Below are 20,497 nucleotides of genomic sequence, written 5' to 3' on the forward strand. Positions count from 1 at the left end.
TATAACACTTTACATCTTGCCTTTCCTGTAATTCTGGTTGAGTGACATAAAAGACTTAAAACCTGTATTTCTGGTGTAGTGCTCCTCATCCCTGGTTGGTTCTAGATAGAAAATAGTAAAGTTTGTTTCCAAGAAATTATATTTTATTTGCATTATTTTCACCTAACTGAGGATTCATGAAAGAACAGAAGCTTATTGTTTTAACTATCTCAGGGCAAGTGATATAAGGATATTCAATAGTCATTATTAAGTAGATATTTGGAAATGCCCCCATAGTATGGGTTCTAAATAAAAAGTGAGTTATAGTTATAATTAGAATTCCACAACTGTATCAGCTACATAAAAATTGTTAAGGGTAAATAAAGCCTCAGCACAACCATGTAGTATAAAACATGCCTGATGTAAACTCATCTATAACAAATATCACTGTTTAATATACATTTAATACAGACATGCAAAATGATATTTTTTATATTGTACTAATTAAAATATATACATTCCTTATAAGACCATGCCACTTAACACTGATGACTTTTTGAATTGGGAACTGGAAGGGGCAGCAATTACATAGAATATACAGGATTTCAAACATTTGATATGAAAAAAAAGTGAAATATCTTCTAATTTTGTATTGATTCTATGTTTATATTTTGGATATTATAGGGCAAAATTAACTTTGGTTACTTTTTTCTACTTTAATGTATCAAAGTAATTTTTTAAATTATATGTGATTTGTATTGTATTTCTCTTGGACACTACTACTTTAAAGAACTTCAGGTAACTACTTTGGGAGAAGGGGAGGAAAACGGTTACCAATCGTTTTCAGTTTACAGTTTACCGTTACCAACTATAGATATCAGATAGGGGATTAATATTTAGAAATCTATAAAAGAATAACAAATGTTAAATTCCTCTTCCTCCTCATCCAACCAATAAATGAAGTAATGGTTTCAAACACCGAACCAAACACAAAAAAGGAATATAACTGACAAATAAATATCTGTAAAGTGGTCAGCATCCTTAGATATCAGGAAAATGAAAATTAAAATAGTTTGAAACAGCTGTATCTCAACCTAAACAGAAAACAAAGGACAGGAAGTGTTGGCAAGGATTAAGGGAAAGAGACTCCCTTATACACTTCTAGTGGCAATGTAAAACGGTACGGCCACATGGAAATCAGTATAGTGATTCGTCAAAAATTACATGCATAACTTCCGATTTAATCCAATATTAATGCAGAAATAAGAATGTTTACTTTGACTGCTGCAGTATTTATTATAATAGCCTAAACATGGAACCAGCCTAGATATCCATAAATCAATCCGAATCTCAATCTCTCTGCCTGCCTGCCTGCCTGCCTATCTGTCTGTCTCTCTCGCTCACACACAGACACACACACACACACGCACCATGAATTTTATTCAGCCATAAGAACGAAATTACAACCTTCACAGGAAAATGTATGGAGTTGGAGATTATTATGCTACATGAAGTGAGCAGGCTTAAGAACAAGTATGTTTTCTCTCATGTATAAAATCTATTTTAAAATTTATATTAAAAATTACTTGAAGAAGATAACAAGATGTTAAAGACCTCTAGTGCAGTCACTTGGTGCACTTTTCAGAACCTTCTAATGTCCCTCACGAAATAAAAATTTACAAACTGGGAAAGGAGCATGGGAATCCAGGGCCAGTGAGATAGCTCAACAGGTGAAAATGCTTGCTATCAATCAAGCTGGACAACCAGTGGTTAATCCTCCAGATCTACGAACGTGGTAAAGGGATAGAAACTGACTTTGGCAATTTAATTTCTGGCACATATATACAGGTTTGTGTAAGCATATATGGACATACACAATAAATATGTCTAATGATGTAGCAGAAAGAGAACATGTAGTTCCCTGACAATTTATGCCAGAATTTTTTTTTATCAAATTCTGTGAAACATATAGAATTAAGCTTCAAATGACACAAGAATAAAACTGCAATCAATGTTTCCAATAGTGACTGTAGATACGATTCCCTTGGGGAATATTTTGTGTTGTTTGTTGTTTTGGTAACATTTGGTCTCAGATCTTAATCTCCAAAGATCAATTATACATTCTACAAAGCAAATTAATCTAGACAGAGAAAGAAAACAATGAAATATTAGTCAAAATCAAAATAGTTCTATTTTGAAATGGTTCTTAAAACTGATTCATTAAGGAATAAAGAAAGAAAGCAGTCAAGATTTTAAATCATGTGTACTTCAACATGTGAAGCTGAAACATGTGCATGAAAACACATGACTGAAACATGTTACAGATATGCAACATAGAGGTACTTGTTTCTTATCAGTAACTGAACTAATTCATTGATGCTAGGATTACAGTGATTGTTAAAAATTTCAAATTTATATTTGAAATAAATATTTCAAATTTCAAAACTCTAAAATTTCATGTCAATCCATGGTACCCAAAGACAGTATATTACTGATAGTTGAAAACTTGAAAGCAGAAAATTAAATCGTTTGACATGAAAGAAACATATGACTTGCAAAACCTGAACTGTCTAGTTCAGTGGTCAAGTTCATGAGTTTAGTAATCACTTCATATTAAGTGCTTTTGAAACTGTCAGCTGGAACTTAACTAGAGGATTGTAACCACAGTTTGTTTTTAAAACCAAATAGAATGGAATAGATGGAAAAATGTTTCTCATGTGAAGCTGTTATATTCAAGACACACACTAGGCCATGATATAAAATAAGTACATTAAATTATGATTGTTTAAAAAAACTGTTATGAAACACTACACTCCTACCATTCTCAGAAGTATGCAAGAACAACAGTTGTTGGGCCAGAGGGTACTCTAAAATTTTTCAGAAGAAATCCTGACCTAAGTCCCGTTAAAAGCATCAAAGATTAATCCATTTAGTTCTACTCATTTTTAAAAGAAAGATATTGAGTCTCTTTCTTTAAATGGGAGATGAAAAAAGCTTCATCTTTTATGAGATATTACTTCATAAAATTCACCTGATGTTTGCTTCCGGAACTTTCATGTGCGTTGAACTGTGTTCATGCCTGTATAATGACCATTATGGCTTTAGAAGATTTCCTGCTGATACAACTCACAAAGGGCAGGAAGTTTAGTCAGCCTCATGGCCAAAAATTCCACCCACAAGAAAATAAGCCGTAAATCCTGATATAGCTATTTGTAGACATTATCAATTTAAAAGCTCTTATGCTCCAATCAGAAAACAAATCTACAAATATTTTATTTTCATGTAAGAAATAATGGAATGTGTGAATTAACCTCCCAATGAAAAACATTATTAAAATTACAGACATAGAACATAAATAAAAACGGTCATAAAATCAGGTTTAAAAAAAGTACGTAATAGTCTTAAGTTGAAAAAATAATTTAGCTGTAAAGCCTAGCACAATTATTTAGTTTGACCACATGTCAATTTAGAAAAATGAGAAGAAATGAAATAGAAGGAATTATAAACAATTCTCAGACAAAGCAAGAGTTCGTCAGCTCACATAATTATCACACGGACTTACTTTTTGTCATCAGACAGGTCAATGTTGGTCCCAAACTTAATGGTTTTAAAGGGTCCCTTTCTCCTTTTCCCAGAACTTTAAAAGAAAGAGGCAAATTAAAAGCACATCTTTTTTTAAAAAACAAACAAAACAAAAAAACAAACAAAACAAAAAACAAAAAAACAAGACTCCAGCAAGTTTTGAGACTAAAGCAGAAGTTTTGTTTTCCAATCCGCTTTTATACCACTTTAATTACATGCAGAATAATAAGATTGGTTCTGAGTAGAGAAACAAGCAAGGTGATAACCAAATTCCTGTAAACACCTTTCTGGGGGCTAGTCAGGAAGACCAAGACAAAAGGACTGCCACACATGCTCCCACTGAGCCTGCTCTGAGCTTTGCATTAACTCATATGTAAATGTTCTTAATCAAGGCTCATTTCCTGAGCCCAAGCCCAAAGCCAGATTCCTGCTCAGGGCTTCTTTCTTTTGTCCTGATAAGGTCAGATTCCTACCAAGTGCCTAGAAGCTCTCTGTATCTCCCCCTTTTTTATATCATAAACTAGACTGGGAATATCTTAGGTCATTCTGTCATGGAATAAGCATTATCAAAAGCAATGCTATTCTGTCTTAGGTTGTAAGGCTCTGTGCATAATCTTACCCATTCTTGGCTTATACAAACCTGTTAAATTAATAACCTGTATGGGGTCCATTTTTTGGTCTAAGCCAACATTATTTTGGTACAAATATATTTTGTTAAAGCAATTACCTTATCACAATGGGTGGAAAAATATTATAAAATCATGATCAAGCTTTATATACCATACTCTAAGCTGACAAAGACGGGAAATACTGGACCTTGGGTCATGAATAATTTTACCAGCAATATCTGTAGCATCAAAGCTCAGCGGAGCAGCATTCTTTAAATTTATAATCTCAGTAAGCAAGGTTGATACATCCAGAGAGGTGTTAGAATTATGCCAAATACCCTGTAAGTGTCTCTGAACCTTTTCCCAATTACAGTGACTATCATCAAGTTTAGAAGTAACACAAATCCACTGGTAATTAGCATGACATTCAAGATGGCTTTTTACTCTTAAATTCTGAACCTCCTTCTCCAATAATTTGAATAGTATCATAAAGATCATCAATCCAGTGTTCCAAACGTCAATCCAAATCCTCTTGAATACTCAAAACATTAGTAACATTTTTTGCTAAATGATTAACAAAATTAACTGTCTTAATTTAACTTCTTGTGTCAACACAACAGTGCTATTAATTAAATAGCTATACCGCTATACCAGCAATAATCAAGCCCACTATCCTATTGCTTCTGCTTAAAGCCTGACTCACTTCTCCCAATATTTATTTGCAAGCCTTTATCAGAATACCAGGGTCTTGCAACACTCACAAGCAATAAAACAAAAGCTGGTTGATAGAGCATAGCAAACATGCCAGATTTCAATATAGTAACAAAATTAAAGTGTACAATCAATACAACTTACATTAAACACTGTAGAAGAAACAAAAGTAATTTTATAGCACATCTTTTAAACAGAACTATTAAGTAGAAATGAAAAACTACTTACTTATCTGATGATGTAGATTCACTGTCCGAGAGGTCTTTATGGTGACTTCTTTTCTCATTTTCTTCCTATAATTCAAAAAGGGCATTTTAGCTTAGAATTCCACACAACTGGTTAATATTTCCTTTATGTCACTACAGATTCTCATAGTACCTCTATTTACAAGAGGAAAACTGAGGTAATTCACTGTAACACAATGCAACTTGTAGGACAGATTTTAGTAGATGAATATTTTTTGTAGGAGTATAGAAAGGGACAGTGGGAAAGTAACTGTCTTGGTTATTTTATGTCAATTAGATACAAGTGGGAGTTATCTGAAAGGAGGGAACCTTAATTGAGAAAATGCCTCCACAAGAGCTAGCTTAATTGAGAAAATGCCTCCACAAGAGCTAGCTAACTGTAGGATATTTTCTTCACTAGTGACTGATGGAGAAGGGCCTGGCCATTGTGGGTGGTAACTTCACCCATGCTGGTGGTTCTAGGTTCTATAAGAAAGCAGGTTGACACAAGGAGCAAGTCAGTACATAGTACCTCTCCATGGCCTCCCTATCAGCTCCTGTCTCCAGGTTCCTGCCCTGTTTGGGTTCATGTCATGACTGTGCTTGATGATGAGCAGTGTGATATGGAAATATAAGCCAAATAAACCCATTTCTCTCCAAGTTGAGTTAGGTCATGGTGCTTCATCAAAGAAACAGAAACTTTAACTAAAATAGTAATCCAAATTTGTAATTCATGTATAAATGATTCCTTGACTGAAAATATGAGCTCAGTGAAACATTTTAAATATTTTAAAAGAGATAAGCAAATCTAGTGAATAACAAACGCAAGACTTTCAATCACATAGAAAATTAAATTTCCTGTGTAGGATATGTGAACAACCTAGCACAAAGCAGTATTTCAAAGAACTCATTTCTATGGATGTTTTATATCCATTTTGTGGAAGAACTCACAAAGTTCTTGTTATACTATTACATGATTTTACTAATGTTTCAATGATAGAAGATCTACAAGGACGCTTTCATAATAGTTTTGATTAGTTGTAAAATTTAGATTTAAAAAAATAATATATATATGTTGAAATTATATAATATAATTATATAATATGATGATAATTATATAATGAATTATATATATAATGATGTATGCTTATTACATCCTGTTTCTACCTCCTCCTCAGCATTTTTTTTTTTTTTTACATGAACTAAGACTGGAAGGAAGAACACTAATACTTCCTGAAAGAGTCGTCTACCTGGTAATATTAAACTGGCAGAAGAAAAAAAAAAAATGCAAGTATACACGATTAAGCATAAAGCAAACTCAAGACAGGTGTAGGCCCCAAATCAGTGATTCAACAGGGGACAACATTGTCTTGTTAGGTCTAAAAATGCTTTTGAGAAGATATGGACAGTGCTACATAGCATATAATATACAAGATAGGCCCACAACAAAGAATTATTCAACTCAAAATGTCAACGGTACTGAAGAAACCTTGCTTTAATCATAAATAAATATCCTAGATAACCTAGGATCTTATTTCTAGGACAGTAACTTCCCCTCTACAAAATATTTACTGAATTAACTCATAGGTTTGTTTAAGGTAAAGTGGGTAGCACTTACAAGGTATTTTATGTAACACAATATAATCTAATATTTACAAAAGTACTGTCTTCTTTTAAAGCTACAAAATGAAATAATTTTTAAATCCCTAAAAAGAATCTTCAGGAAGCAAATACTTACTCTCAATGATTCTTGGAACGAGGAGGCCTGGTACTGAGCATATTTAGCAATTGTAGTATGAGATCTATTGCTTTCACAGTGCCAGATTTTCTTGGTTCCAGTAGGGTCCCAATTTCATCTACTGGTTGTAATAACTGTGTCCCACTTCTACCATATGTTCATTGTTAGCTTCCACCAAAGTTTTAGTAGAGAAAAGTCCCAAGTCTTTATAAGTAAGCCATAAATAAATAAAAGAAGTCAGTAAAATCAAAACAAAAATGCACCCCACCTCTGCCTCTTCTTTCAAAGAGAAAGCATTTTATGGCAATATATCCATTTCCCCCAAAAAGTCAACCAGGTTATTTATATACTTTGAAGGTATGGGCATACCTAATGCTCATGTTATTCAAATAAGAGAATGAGTCAAGAATCTGACGGTCAAACTTTCACATACTAATTTTTGCAGGTGCTAGCAAATACCAGTGGGGCAGTATAGTACTTGATGAGTACTTACATTTCATATTCTCACAGTAGTTAAACATAAGTCATTAGACAAAAGTAAAAGCTAAATTAAAAAACTAATCCTAAATTGCCAGCAACCAATACCATCACTATTATATATTCAAATCATGGACTTGAAGTAAAAATAATCAAAATTCCCCATCCATATTAGAACGAAAATATGTATTATGTGTGAGTTGTGATGGTGGGGGGTGGTACCAGACTTCTTTACTAGTGCTTAAAAGGTTACAAGACAGCATGCATAAAATATTTTTCTTTTTACTTAAAAGCATACCTAATTTAAGAGCTCCAGCAAGGCCACGAATTACTGTAACAGGGTTGTTTGGATTTGTACAAAATTGATGTAATGGTGGAAAGAAAGCATCACGTTTATTTTCCAACTGTAAAGTTAAAATATGTGGTTATATCTCAGGAAAATACAGTTTTTTAACTTTTAAATATTATACTTCATTTTCACTGCCTATCGAGCTATTTTATTTCATGTGTTCATATTTGCTTTCTATTTTATAGTATTTTTGCATTTTGATTTTAATTGTGACTAAATAGCAGCCACATACATATTTTTGTGTACTACATATTGAACAAATTATGTAGCAGAAATATATTTAAACTTCAAAACCAAAGTGAAGATTGCTGAACTTTAAAAAGGAAAAAAAATCAAGAAGCACAAGTGGGTACGTAGAAAGTATAGCTCAGTGGTAGAGTTCGCTTAGCTTTAATAAAAACTCGACTGAAAATGAGAGTACCAAGTACAGGCTGGGTTGTAAGTCCATGGTAGAATGTTTCTCTGAACATTCAGAGGGCTCTAGGTTTTATCTCCAATACTACCCCATATTGAAAAACCATAAAATGTAGAAAGTTAAAAGACCCAATATAGAAGCTGGGAGTGGGTGGCAGTCACCGTAATCACAGTGCTTACTTAGAAGGCAGAAGTGGTCATCTTTGAATTTCATGCCAGCTAGAATGACAGAGTGAGTCCATTTGTCCAAAAATGAAATCATCTTAGCTTGGAGATATAGCTCAGTGGTCATAAGCACTTACTGCTCTTACAGAGGAAGGACCAGATTTTGATTCCCAGCCGGTCCTGTGGCTCACAACTATCCATAACTCCAGCGCCAGGGTACACTTACCCTCACATGTATCTAATTCCATATTTGTAATTAAAAATAAGAAAAATAAATCTTTAAAAGATTCTTGAATAATACCATATGTTCTGATGCAACATTATTCTGTGTTAGGTAACAATTATAGTATCAGGCAAGATTGGAAGTTTGCTAAGGTCTGGAGTATGTAGCTCAATGGCACAGTACTTGACTAGCAAGCAAAGGAGCCTAGGTTTTACTCCTAGCAGGGGAAAACTAAGCAACAAGTGAACTGTTATTGAGGGAAGTGATAGAGCTTGATGGTAGATACTTTCAAGAGTATGTGCAAAAAACACAGTCTAATCCCAGTACCACCAAGTGAACTGACCTGTCACATGCTGTAACATGGATGAACCTTGAGGACATGATAAATGAAATAAACTAGTTATAAAGAAATTTGATTCCATGTATAAAGTAGTGAAATTGATGAAAACAGAATTATAACTTAAGGGGATGGGGAAAAATGTTCAGTGTGTAGACACTGGCAAAATACCTAAGCTTTCAAGATAAGTTGTACAACATGAGTATGTTTAATACTTAACTATATACTCACAAAGGGTTGAGATGGTGAATTGTGCCATATGTTTAAAAACTCAGTGAAGAAATCAAAATTTCTCAAGGTCAAGAACCGTTTTCACAGATATAAGACCATCCAAAGTATATTATCAGGAATTTATATGTATCTAATTTTTTTCTTGGAAGAAGTTAATATAGCGGTAGCAGGATTTATTTGTAAAAACACAATTAAGAACTCTTCGTATTAGATTCCTAAATTTCTATGAGATAAAACTGACAGTTTATATACGGTAAATAACTTATAAAGATTTTTATAACTTATATCCATCTATAATCATATTCTTTGTTTCTTAGACATGCTGGCTTTAAAAAAATTATTTTATGTAAATGAGTGTTTTGCCTATATGCATGTATACCATGCATGTGCCTGGTACCCATGGAGGCCGGAAGAAGGCAACTGGACTAATGGATGGTCATGTGAGCATAGGTAACTGAACCTGGATTTTCTGTAAGAGCAACAAATACTCTTAACTGCTTAGCCATCTCTCCAGCTCCAATGACCACATTATTAAAGCACCGTTTTTTACTTTTTTTTTCTGTCACTGAAGGTATTTCTTTTAGCATGTGTACAAAAAAAAAGAGTAAATGCTAACTAAGGCCCATAAAATTGATAGATTTAAAACACAGTTTACCTTAGGAAAAAAATAAGTTAAATAGTTCCAAGTAGCTTTCATTTAACACTGCTCAAAATTAAACAATGAAAGTATTTCTCACTTATTCTAATATACCCTATAATCAGGGGGAGTATGGGTAAAGTAGCAATGTTATAGAATACATGCCCAGAATGTGCAAAGTTCTAGGTTCAGTCTCTAGCACAGCAAAACAACAATACATTTGTAATATAATCAACAGCTGAAAAGGTATTTGAAAAATATCAAAAATACCTTTAAATACATCTTTTTGTTGCCAAATAGTCACACTACTGCCAATAACTGTAATATTTGCATCTATGCTAACCTAAAAGATATTTACAAAAGACATATACAAGAAAACACTGGCTTAGATGACTTCTAGTCAATTCAGACTCACATAAATACTAGGTGTAGGTGGATTCAACTTGTCCTTTGGCAAGGGAGGGTATGGTGAGGATGGTGGTCTTGGAGGTGGACATTTATCCAACAGAATGCTACTATTAGACAGGCCATTTTTACCTAGATTCCTTTAAAAATAACAGGAAAGAAAAATCAGCTTTTTACAATTACAAAGAAGGCAGAAAATAATTCTGAATTAACTTATTAACAGACATTTTAATAAATCCATAAATTTGGGATCCAGCAGGAACAACAAAATTCTTCCTGGAAATACTTATGTTGATTCCTGTATCTTCCTTCCACTGAAGAAAACTAAAAGCACATGTTGAGCATAAAAAAAATTAATTCTCTTATTTTGTTTATGATTTCTTTATCTGAACAACAAGTATGAATTCCAGTTTAAATGATCAGAATCATTCCCATTGTAGGTTGATAGATTAGCTCAACCAAGAAAAAACGCAAACAGTCATACTAACAGTTTCTTACTGTATCTTGAAAATTATCTGCTTGTAAAAAGCAAGTCCGAAACAAATTTCTCTGAAATAACTGACACATACAGTCATCTATATGAGACTATAAACGTTAACTTATCAATATTAAAGATGCAGACAGATGTCGGGTATGCATGTTACTTTTTAAACAGTTTTAGAATACCATGAGGTTAGATAAAAAAACTTTATTACTACAGTCCAAAAAGTAGACAGAAAAGGAAGCAAAAAGTTATGGAAGATGGTGATGAGAGAGTTGGGGATTTAGTTCAGTGGTAGAGCGCTGTTTAGCAAGCACAAGGCCCTGTTCAGTCTCCAGCTCCTAGAAAAAAAAAAAAAAGGAAGAAAAAGAAAGAAAGAAAGAAAGAAAGAAAGAAAGAAAGAAAGAAAGAAAGAAAGAAACAAACAAACAAACAAACAAACAAACAAACAGATGGTGATGGAGAGAATTTAGAAACAATGTTATTTTAATTTGTTCTTTTTACCCATTCTGAAGCAGCCACATTTAGTATAGAAATGAAGAGAAAGTGTTCTGGGTAAAAGAACCTTTTTAAAACTCTGTTAATTAGGGAAAAAACACCCTTCATAATAGTCCCAAATAATATAAAATACCTCAGTGTGACTTTAACCAAGCAAGTGAAAGATCTGTATGATAAGAACTTCAACCCTCTGAAGAAATCAAAGATCTCAGAAGGTGGAAAGATCTCCCATGCTCACGGATTGGCAGGATTAATATAGTAAAAATGGCCATTTTACCAAAAGCAATCTACAGATTCAATGCAATCCCCATCAAAATACCAACCCAATTCTTCAGAGTGTTAGACAGAACAATTTGCAAATTCATCTGGAATAACAAAAAACCCAGGATACCTAAAACTGTCCTCAACAATAAAAGGACTTCCTGGGGAATCACTATCCCTGAACTCAAGCAGTATCACAGAGCAATAGTGATAAAAACTGTATGGTATGGGTACAGAGACAGACAGATAGACCAATGGAATAGAAATGAAGACCCAGAAATGAACCCACACACCTATGGTCACTTGATTTTTGACAAAGGAGCCAAAACCATCCAATGGAAAAAGGATAGAATTTTCAGCAAATGGTGCTGGTTCAACTGGAGGTCAGCATGTACAAGAATGCCGATGGATCCACTCTTATCACCCCTGTACAAAGCTTAAGTCCAAGTGGATCAAGGACCTCCACATCAAACCAGATATACCTAAACTAATAGAAGAAAAAGTGGGGGAAGCATTGGGAACACACATGGGCACTGGAGAAAATTTCCTGAACAAAACACCTATGGCTTATGCTCTAAGATCAAGAATCGACAAATGGGATCTCATAAAACTACAAAGCTTCTGTAACGCAAAGGACACTCTGGTTAGGACAAAACAGCAACCAACAGATTGGGAAAAGATCTTTACCAATCCTACAACAGATAGAGGCCTTATATCCAAAATATACAAAGAACTCAAGAAGTTAGACCGCAGGGAGACAAATAACCCTATTAAAAAATGGGGTTCAGAACTAAACAAAGAATTCACAGCTGAGGAATGCCGAATGGCTGAGTAACACCTAAAGAAATGTTCAACATCTTTAGTCATAAGGGAAATGCAAATCAATACAACCATGAGATTTCACCTCACACCAGTGAGAATGGCTAAGGTGACAGCAAATGCTGGTGAGGATGTGGAGAAAGAGGAACACTCCTCCATTGTTGGTGGGATGGCAGACTGGTACAACCATTCTGGAAATCAGTCTGGAGGTTCCTCAGAAAATTGGACACTACCCGAGGACCCAGCTATTCCTCTCTTGGGCATATACCCAAAGAATGTTCCAACATACAACAAAGACACATGCTCCACTATGTTCATAGCAGCCTTATTTATAATAGCCAGAAGCTGGAAAGAACCCAGATGCCCTTCAACAGAGGAATGGATTAAAAAAATGTGGTGTATCTACACAATGGAGTACTACTCAGCTATCAAAAACAATGACTTCATGAAATTCATAGGCAAATGGATGGAACTGGAAAATATCCTGAGTGAGGTAAGCCAACCACAGAAAAACACACATAGTATGTACTCATTGATAAGTGGATATTAGCCCAAAAGCTCGAATTACCCTAGATGCACAGAACACATGAAACTCAAGAAGGATGACCAAAATGTGAATGCTTCACTCCTTCTTTAATAGGGGAACAAGAATACCCTTAGGAGGGGATAGGGAGGCAAAGTTTAGAATAGAGGCTGAAGAGCCTGCCTCACATGTGGCCCATACATATACAGCCACCAAACTAGGTAAGATGGATGAAGCAAGGAAGTGCAGGCTGACAGGAACCGGATGTAGATCTCTCTTGAGAGACACAGCTGGAATATGGCAAATACATAGGTGAATGCCGTCATTGAACCACTGAACTGAGAACGGGACCCCCGTTAAAGGAATCAGAGAAAGGACTGAAAGAGCTTGAAGGGGCTAGAGACCCCATATGAATAACAATGCCAACCAACCAGGGCTTCCTGGGACTAACCCAGTACCCAAAGACTATACAGGGGCTGACCCTGGGCTCTAAATGCATAGGTAGCAATGAATAGCCTAGTAAGGGCACCAGTGGAAGGGGAAGCCCCTGGTCCTGCCAAGACTGAACCCCCAGTGAACAGGATTGTTGGGGGGGAGGGTGGTAATGGGGGGAGGATGGGGAGGGAAACACCCATATAGAAGGGCATGGGGAGGGGTTAGGGGGATGTTGGCCCAGAAACCAGGAAAGGGAATAACATTTGAAATGTAAGTAAGAAATACCTAATTTAATAAAGATGGAGGAGGGAAGAAAAAAAAATAACCCTTCTGTTAAAAAATTCCTAAGCCAGAGATACCACGTCTCTTATACTGTATAATATAATACTTTCATCTGAGTTCTGGCACAAGCTAGTATCAACCAAACACCCCATTACTTGCAATTTCAAAACTTTTCTATAAGCTTCAGAAGATTTGTCTCCAATTTATAGGAGTGATTTCCTGTCTCTTCATTAAAAAATTAATGCCTAGATAGGTTGAAATAGCCCCACCCCACCCCACTCCACCCCCTGAGATGGATACAAGTTTTAGTGCATTTAGCTATTTACAACATTAAGCATCTGTAATGAAGCAAAAATGGCCTGTGTAAGTTTAACACAAAACTATGAGAATGTATTCAAGTGAATGTCCCAATGTTACCATCAGCCTCAAAAACGAGATGGAAGAGTATCATTCATAACAGATTAAGAAATATAGTAACTAGCCACTCTATAACATATAAAATTTTATTAACAAAAAAATTCCTTTCTACATTATTTATAACTTTTGGGACATAATCTAGCTCTAGAATCTACCTCTAGAAAAACGTTTTTATGACATCTCCGTTTCTCTCTCTCTCTCTCTCTTTTTTAAAGCAAATGTCTTAAGTCTACAAAGACTGGATCAGGTACTGAGCCCATGCTTTAACTGAGTAGAAGCAAATCTAGGAAAGGAGGGTAGAGACCAGATTAGCTAAGGCAAAGGCAGGCAGATCGAAGACACGCATATTGGAAATGTATCAAGTCAGTTATGGCTGTTGACCTGAACACTTAAAGGGCTTCAATGTTGATATGAATGATAGTAATTCAGAGACAAAAAGGTTAATATCCCTAAATAAAAATTTCTAAAGAAAGAAAGTAATCTCAACAAAGAAAATCATAAAGACATAATTTCGGCTTAAACTTTTTAGTATAAAAGTAACTATCTGATAGTTTAAAAGTTGACAGGAAACAATGAAAATCTATACACAATAAAATATAGACCAGAAAACTCTTTAAATCAACTTAAATATTTTAAAGAACTTCAGTACATTAAAGTTCCAGTATCACAATTAAAGTGATAAATTAAGATTAATTGAAATTTATTTTAAATGAATTCTTCCTTCTATGCCAGTGCTATTCCATGTTGCCCATAAGTAGCAAACTCTACAAAATTAAGTTTAATTTTATATAAACAATTAATTAGTGACAAACATTTAATGGTAGATCCAGGATACATTCTAACAAAGCAATATAAATAGCAAGATTTCTAGATAATATAAAAAATATATATATAATATAAAAATATGTAATATAAAACATTTCTAGATAATAAGACATAATAGTACTGATAGATGTGAACTAGTTTGAACTTTAAAATAAAATTGTTATATTAAATAGCCAATGTTAACAGACCCAATGCTTATATCTCCTATTTACAGAATAGTTATTTTCTGTTGATTAAACCAGCAACCAAACAAAGGCCTTTAAAAATATCACTGCTTAAACTTAAAAATTAATGTTAGAAAACTAAGCAAAAATTTTTGTGGCTATTCCAAGCAATGCTACCTGCTTACATTCAAGATTTATTTATACGTAGGGGATAACAAATACAAACCAATGAGAAAAATTAGACGTGCCATGCACAATGAAAAGATCATTAAGAATCTATATCCATCAAATACTATTGAAAAATGATGTAATCTAATCAGATTGATCCTTTGCTGATGACTTTTTTGTTCTAAGCAGGAGACTTATGATCCTTCTAAGTGTTTGACAGTTTATCCTTCAAAAACTGAAACAAATCTGCTCTTCCTTTCATGAAAAGCTAGCAGTCCACTATATCTCTTCATTGTCCCTTACTTTTCCTACCTCTTTATAATCCCTTCTAGAATCAAATGAATTGTAAACAGAGACTTGCCTGGGCAATTGCTGAGGTCTATCCCTAGTCTAACATTTAACAGACTCTGTTCAAAATCAAGCAAACAATAGGCTTTTCTAGGCCTTGTTTTTCAGACAAACGTGATTTAATTGAGTTTCCTTTCCATCCCCAGAGTAGTCAATAACACTGAAGCCAACAACTGTAGTAACCAGTAGAGGGCAGTAACAGCATGTTCAGACACACCCTCTCAGATTAAGCAAGTTACAGAAGTTTCACAATTATTATTAAGTACAAGCACAACATTCAATAATTACCAACCTCTGTTCAAACTTTAAGTTTGGTTGACTGATTACCCTATCTTTCATTTCCCAGGTCTTGATCAGGCAAACTGTCAAGAATTTAACTCTGTGATTAATTTTATTGAACTAACCTGCAAGCTTTCAGAACTTCTGCTGAGCTGGGATATATAGACACAGACATTGATGGTATGATCTGAGGACTGGGTCTGTGGCTAACTAGAAGCAGATCTGTTTTGATGGGGCTCTGAGATTCTTCCATTCCTTCTCCATTAATTGTGTGCAGCCCACTGTGAGGGCTGTTAAGGCTGGTAACACTGTTTGTGGTTGTCTGCTCAGTGGATTTAGGAGAAGGTGTTGCTGTGGAAATGGCTGAAGATGGTGAAGAGGCAACAGAATTATCAGTCTTTGTATGGACAGTTGGGTGGATGTTATTGACTATGTCACAGGTTCCAGGACCCACATTGTTATTAGCTTTTCCCATCAACAAGGCAGAGAGCTGAGGATTGTCTGAACTTAGTAAACCTGGTGACTTAGAATCTCCATGGCTAGGACTGCAAACAGCATCTGCCATCACCTGATGGACATGATTAGGAAGTCCCTCAACACTGGCAGTGCTGTTAGGGTGTCTCTCCAGTTTGCCTGTTTGTTTCAGGCACCGTCAATGTGTTTCCTGAAGGCTTGCTCTCTTTGGTTAAGGTAATGCCTTGTTGTCCACCTGAGGTAGCAGTGTGAGAGGAGAGGTGATTGAGAGCAGCCCCCTGTGTTACTGAATTGCTAGGCAGGGTGGGATGTCCATTCTGATTCTGAATACCAGAGCCAGCTGCCTGGAGATGCTGGGAAGGCCCAGTGGAAGAAAGAGGTCGTTCACCATTAGGACCTGCCAAATGTGAACTCTGACCTTTGTGAAGCCCCTAAAAAGAAAAAAAGATGGTTTAAGTCTTATGTTAAACTCAGAGCATACACAAATTTTTATAAATATTAAATTAAAAGCCACTAAAAATAATTTTTATAATTTGACCCAATTCCTAAATTTATCAAAAACTACTTATAGTTAGCTGAAAGAATTCCCCTAATTAGTATGGCATACTTTAGTTTACAGAAAGCACAGAGAACTCTAAATTAAGTTTTAAAATAGGACCTTTTCATTTCTAAACTCAAATATGGATAGATATAATATCATTAATAACTAAGCCATGAATATGATAAACCACATAATGCATCCGTGATCTATTAAGAGATTAATATAGAAGGTAAATTCATTTTATCTTTAAATATAAATATATTGATCCCTAATTCAATGACCACTAAAGCACGTATCCTCTAGAGCAAAGCTTCTAAAATAGTTAAGACACCTTTAAATTTTATGGAAAATTCTCATTTAAAAAAAGTTACAAAGATTTCAATAACTAATATATCCAAGAAAGTTTGAAGGTGAGTTAAAATTCTATTTATCAGAGGCCAGTCCCTTAATAAATACACTGTATACTATGTAAACGTGACAAAAATATTTCATCTTCTTTATCTGTAATAAAATGTCAAAGCATTTTAAACTACAAATTCAGAAAATATTTACATGATAATTTTTTTTTAAAAGCCTGCCTAGTTAGAATCTATGATACTAACATCAGAGGTTGGGGCTTTCCAGCTGCAGTATTATATAAAGCAGCCTCATGAGGGAAAATTTTGGAACTAGTTTAATATTTTTAGACAATTTTCTTACTTTCTTGCAACTATACTATAAGGCTCCTAGCACTAGCCATGAGGGATTAGGGTTCCCTGCTGTTTAGATACATACAGAGACCTGTGTCCTGCAAAATCACTGTGGTGGGCTGAAGTATTTGTTTTCCTGAGACAGAGTCTGGCTACGTCATAGTCATAGATACCCTGAACTTGAATTCCTCCTGCGTCAGCTTCCTGAATGCCAGGTTAGGATGAGCTATGATTTTTTTTTTTTTTAATGTTACTAGATTTCTAAAATAGGATTGAGTATTTTTGAAAACTTCAGCAATTAAGCAAGCCTGGGATTTAGAGAAGAAAAATAAGAGAAATATTCTTCACAATCATAACAAATGCTCTCACTTATTTAACTGCCAACTATACTTTAGAACCTAAATAGACATTTTAAGAAATGTCTCATGTTATCCTTTTAACAATCTTTTAATGTTTAAAGATACGGAATTCCAAAAACACATCATTACATCTAACAATTCTTTCCTCTATCTTATCAATCTCTATACTGAATATTTCTCATTAGCTTATAGTATTATTATTCTCATTTTAGTTTAAAATTCAAACAAAACCAAACTGTGAATTCTACTTATCCTTTAGCTACACTATCCCTTATGTATGCAACCTACATGAATGCAAGTGTCCCATGGGAACAGTCTATACTTGATACCTCCAGTGTTATCTATCCTTTCATCTTAAAGCCAACTACACAATTTAGCTTCAACCTGTAACAATCCACTGAAACTAATCCTATTCAAAAGATTCCCAATCATCATGGCATAGAGTCAAACAGCAAATGTTTGGACTTCGTACATTTGGTATGACACAATATTTGTTTATTTTTCTTCTACTTTTTAAAACTGAAACAAAGATATACCAACCTTAGGTCCATGCTACTAGAAAGGGGGAGGGAAAGGGAAGAAATTTACACCACAAGCTATGGTGTGGATTTTGCTTGCACCCATTAATTTCTGAACTCTAGAAATGTTACCATGGATGTGGTTTGAATGAGATTGGCTTCTGTAGCCTCAGAGATGTAAATGCATGGCACTCTTTGCAAGAATTAGGAACTGTAGGGCTGTGAGGCTTCAAAAAGCTTACTGCAAGTCCAGAGTCTCCCTTTCTGCTGCCTGTGAACCAGTAGAACCCTGCTGAGCACCATGCTCCCTGCCATGAGGATAATGGACCAAAACCTATGGAACTAAGCAAGTCTCAAATGCTTTCTTTTATAAAAACTGTTATGATCAGTGTCTCTTCACTGACTTAAATGGATCTAACAGCATTATTTAATATAACTTTGATATAACCTTCTTGGAAGACAATATATGGTTTATACTCTCATCAATACCCAGTACCTCACAGCTTAATCTTTTATTCTAGACTTGATGGTTCTTTTATTTCCTGCATGGTAAATTGGACTAAAGGACGATGTGGTTCAATTTTGAAATTTTTCCTAATCTGCTCCCACCCTTTTGTGATCTTACCCAATTAGTGTTCTAGCTTTTCAAGACAGCTTAACATGGGACTCTTCACTCTCATACTCCATTCTGTCATTTTATTCTCTTCAACCACTATCACTATCACTATCACTATCACTATCACTATCATCATCATCATCTTCTTCTTCTTCTTCTTCTTCTTCTTCTTCTTCTTCTTCTTCTTCTTCTTCTTCTTCTTCTTCCTCTTCCTCTTCCTCTTCCTCCTCTTCTTCTTCTTTCTTCTTCTGCTACTGCTACTGCTATTGTCATTGCCACTGCCACTGCCACTGCCACTACAAAAATAGGCATTTTGCTTATGAGGCCAATAAAAATTAGAAGTAGACTTGGGGAAGATTGTGGTTATGCAGTTTGTTTATTTTTTTCCCATTGGTTAATCTCCCAGATTGTCTATCTGTGTAAATATTATCAAGTATACATGTATACTGAATTGAAATGTATCAACAACATCATTGTAGGACTACATGATTCATACAAAAAAGTTCCGCAAACACTTATGATGCACAAACAAAATAAATACAAACTATTATATGAGAAGTCAACCTAAGCAGCTAGTCTTGTTACCTGAGTGGAGTTAGATAGTTGGTTTTTCCACGGCTCCTCTGTGCTGCTGGTCAGGTTTGTGCGGTTATGAGGTAGAGTGGGTGCGTTTCGCTGCAGGTAAGGCACGTTTCCATTACTTCCACTTCCTGTTACATGATTATTGCCTATCAAAATAGTGTCTGTACTTCCCAGTGTTCTTGATGTGCTACAGGGAACATGGCCTGCAGAAAAGGGTCCATTGGCCAAAGCCTGTCTGGGACAGGCAGGGTGGACTCCAGGCTGAGAGACACTAGGCATTCTGGTCAAAGGAAGCTGTGGTTGCTGGCCAGAAGCTGAATTTGTAGGCAGTGATGAGTCAGCTGTTGGCCCATTAGGAATTCCAGTAGGCCGAACCTGTGCAACTCCTGTTTGTCTCATCTGCAGAAAAGAAATGGAAAGCAAAGAAATGCAATGTGGGTAGTTCATGGAGGAGAGAATCAGCATATCAGCACATAAAGATGAATAATCATGGATTTCTGATCTGAACCCCAACATTTTATTTCTCTAAGTTAAAAACCATCAGCTTCAAAAACAAGAAACTATTTATTTATATAGCAAGCTACCTAGGAAAAGCAGAAACTAGGTTCAATGTTAAGGAAACATCTAGTTAATAATTACTAAAAGAAAAAAAGCAGCAGAAACCTATGAAAAATTCTGGAATTCATAGTTCTTCAAGGAACCTCAAATTCTTAATTCTAAGGTTGATCTAGTGTTGAAGGACTATAATCCCAGCTACTTAGGAGGCTGAGACAAAAGGATCTCAAATACCAAGGTCAAATCAGGGAACTTAGTGAGACCTTATGTGCATGAAGAAAGGAGTGAAGGAAGGTAGGAAGGAAGGGGAGCAGGGAAGGAAGAGGGACAGAGGGACAACCTTAAGTGCTCCACCCTCCAAAAAATAAATAAAATAAAAATAAACCCAGAAAATTTATAATATGACAAATCCTCTAAACTAAAGGTGAGTATAAAACCCTACCTAGGTTTAGTATAGAATTACTAAGTACTAAAGAATATATATGAAATACCGTGGAGTTAAATAACAAAAAAATATTTAAAGTTAAATAGCTGCACTTTCCTTAAAAAGTTCTAGTATTTTAGAAAGTATAGATCACGAAGT

The 20,497-nt window shown here is 35.0% G+C and overlaps 1 protein-coding gene across 1 annotated transcript in view; it reads right to left on the minus strand.

The window, feature by feature from the left end:
- Positions 1-3,451: 3,451 nt before the first annotated feature.
- LOC116888872 (lysine-specific demethylase 6A-like) overlaps positions 3,452-20,497 on the minus strand; it is a 118,676-nt gene continuing 101,630 nt past the window's right edge. Inside the window, 10 exon segments of the mRNA XM_032890136.1 lie at positions 3,452-3,616; positions 5,109-5,173; positions 6,843-6,958; positions 6,961-6,984; positions 6,987-7,046; positions 7,618-7,723; positions 10,091-10,220; positions 15,706-16,196; positions 16,198-16,485; positions 19,363-19,758. Coding sequence (XP_032746027.1) covers positions 3,538-3,616; positions 5,109-5,173; positions 6,843-6,958; positions 6,961-6,984; positions 6,987-7,046; positions 7,618-7,723; positions 10,091-10,220; positions 15,706-16,196; positions 16,198-16,485; positions 19,363-19,758 — 1,755 coding nt within the window. The 3' untranslated portion in view covers positions 3,452-3,537.

This window comes from Rattus rattus, chromosome X, assembly GCF_011064425.1.
Source record: "Rattus rattus isolate New Zealand chromosome X, Rrattus_CSIRO_v1, whole genome shotgun sequence".
NCBI lineage: Eukaryota > Metazoa > Chordata > Mammalia > Rodentia > Muridae > Rattus > Rattus rattus.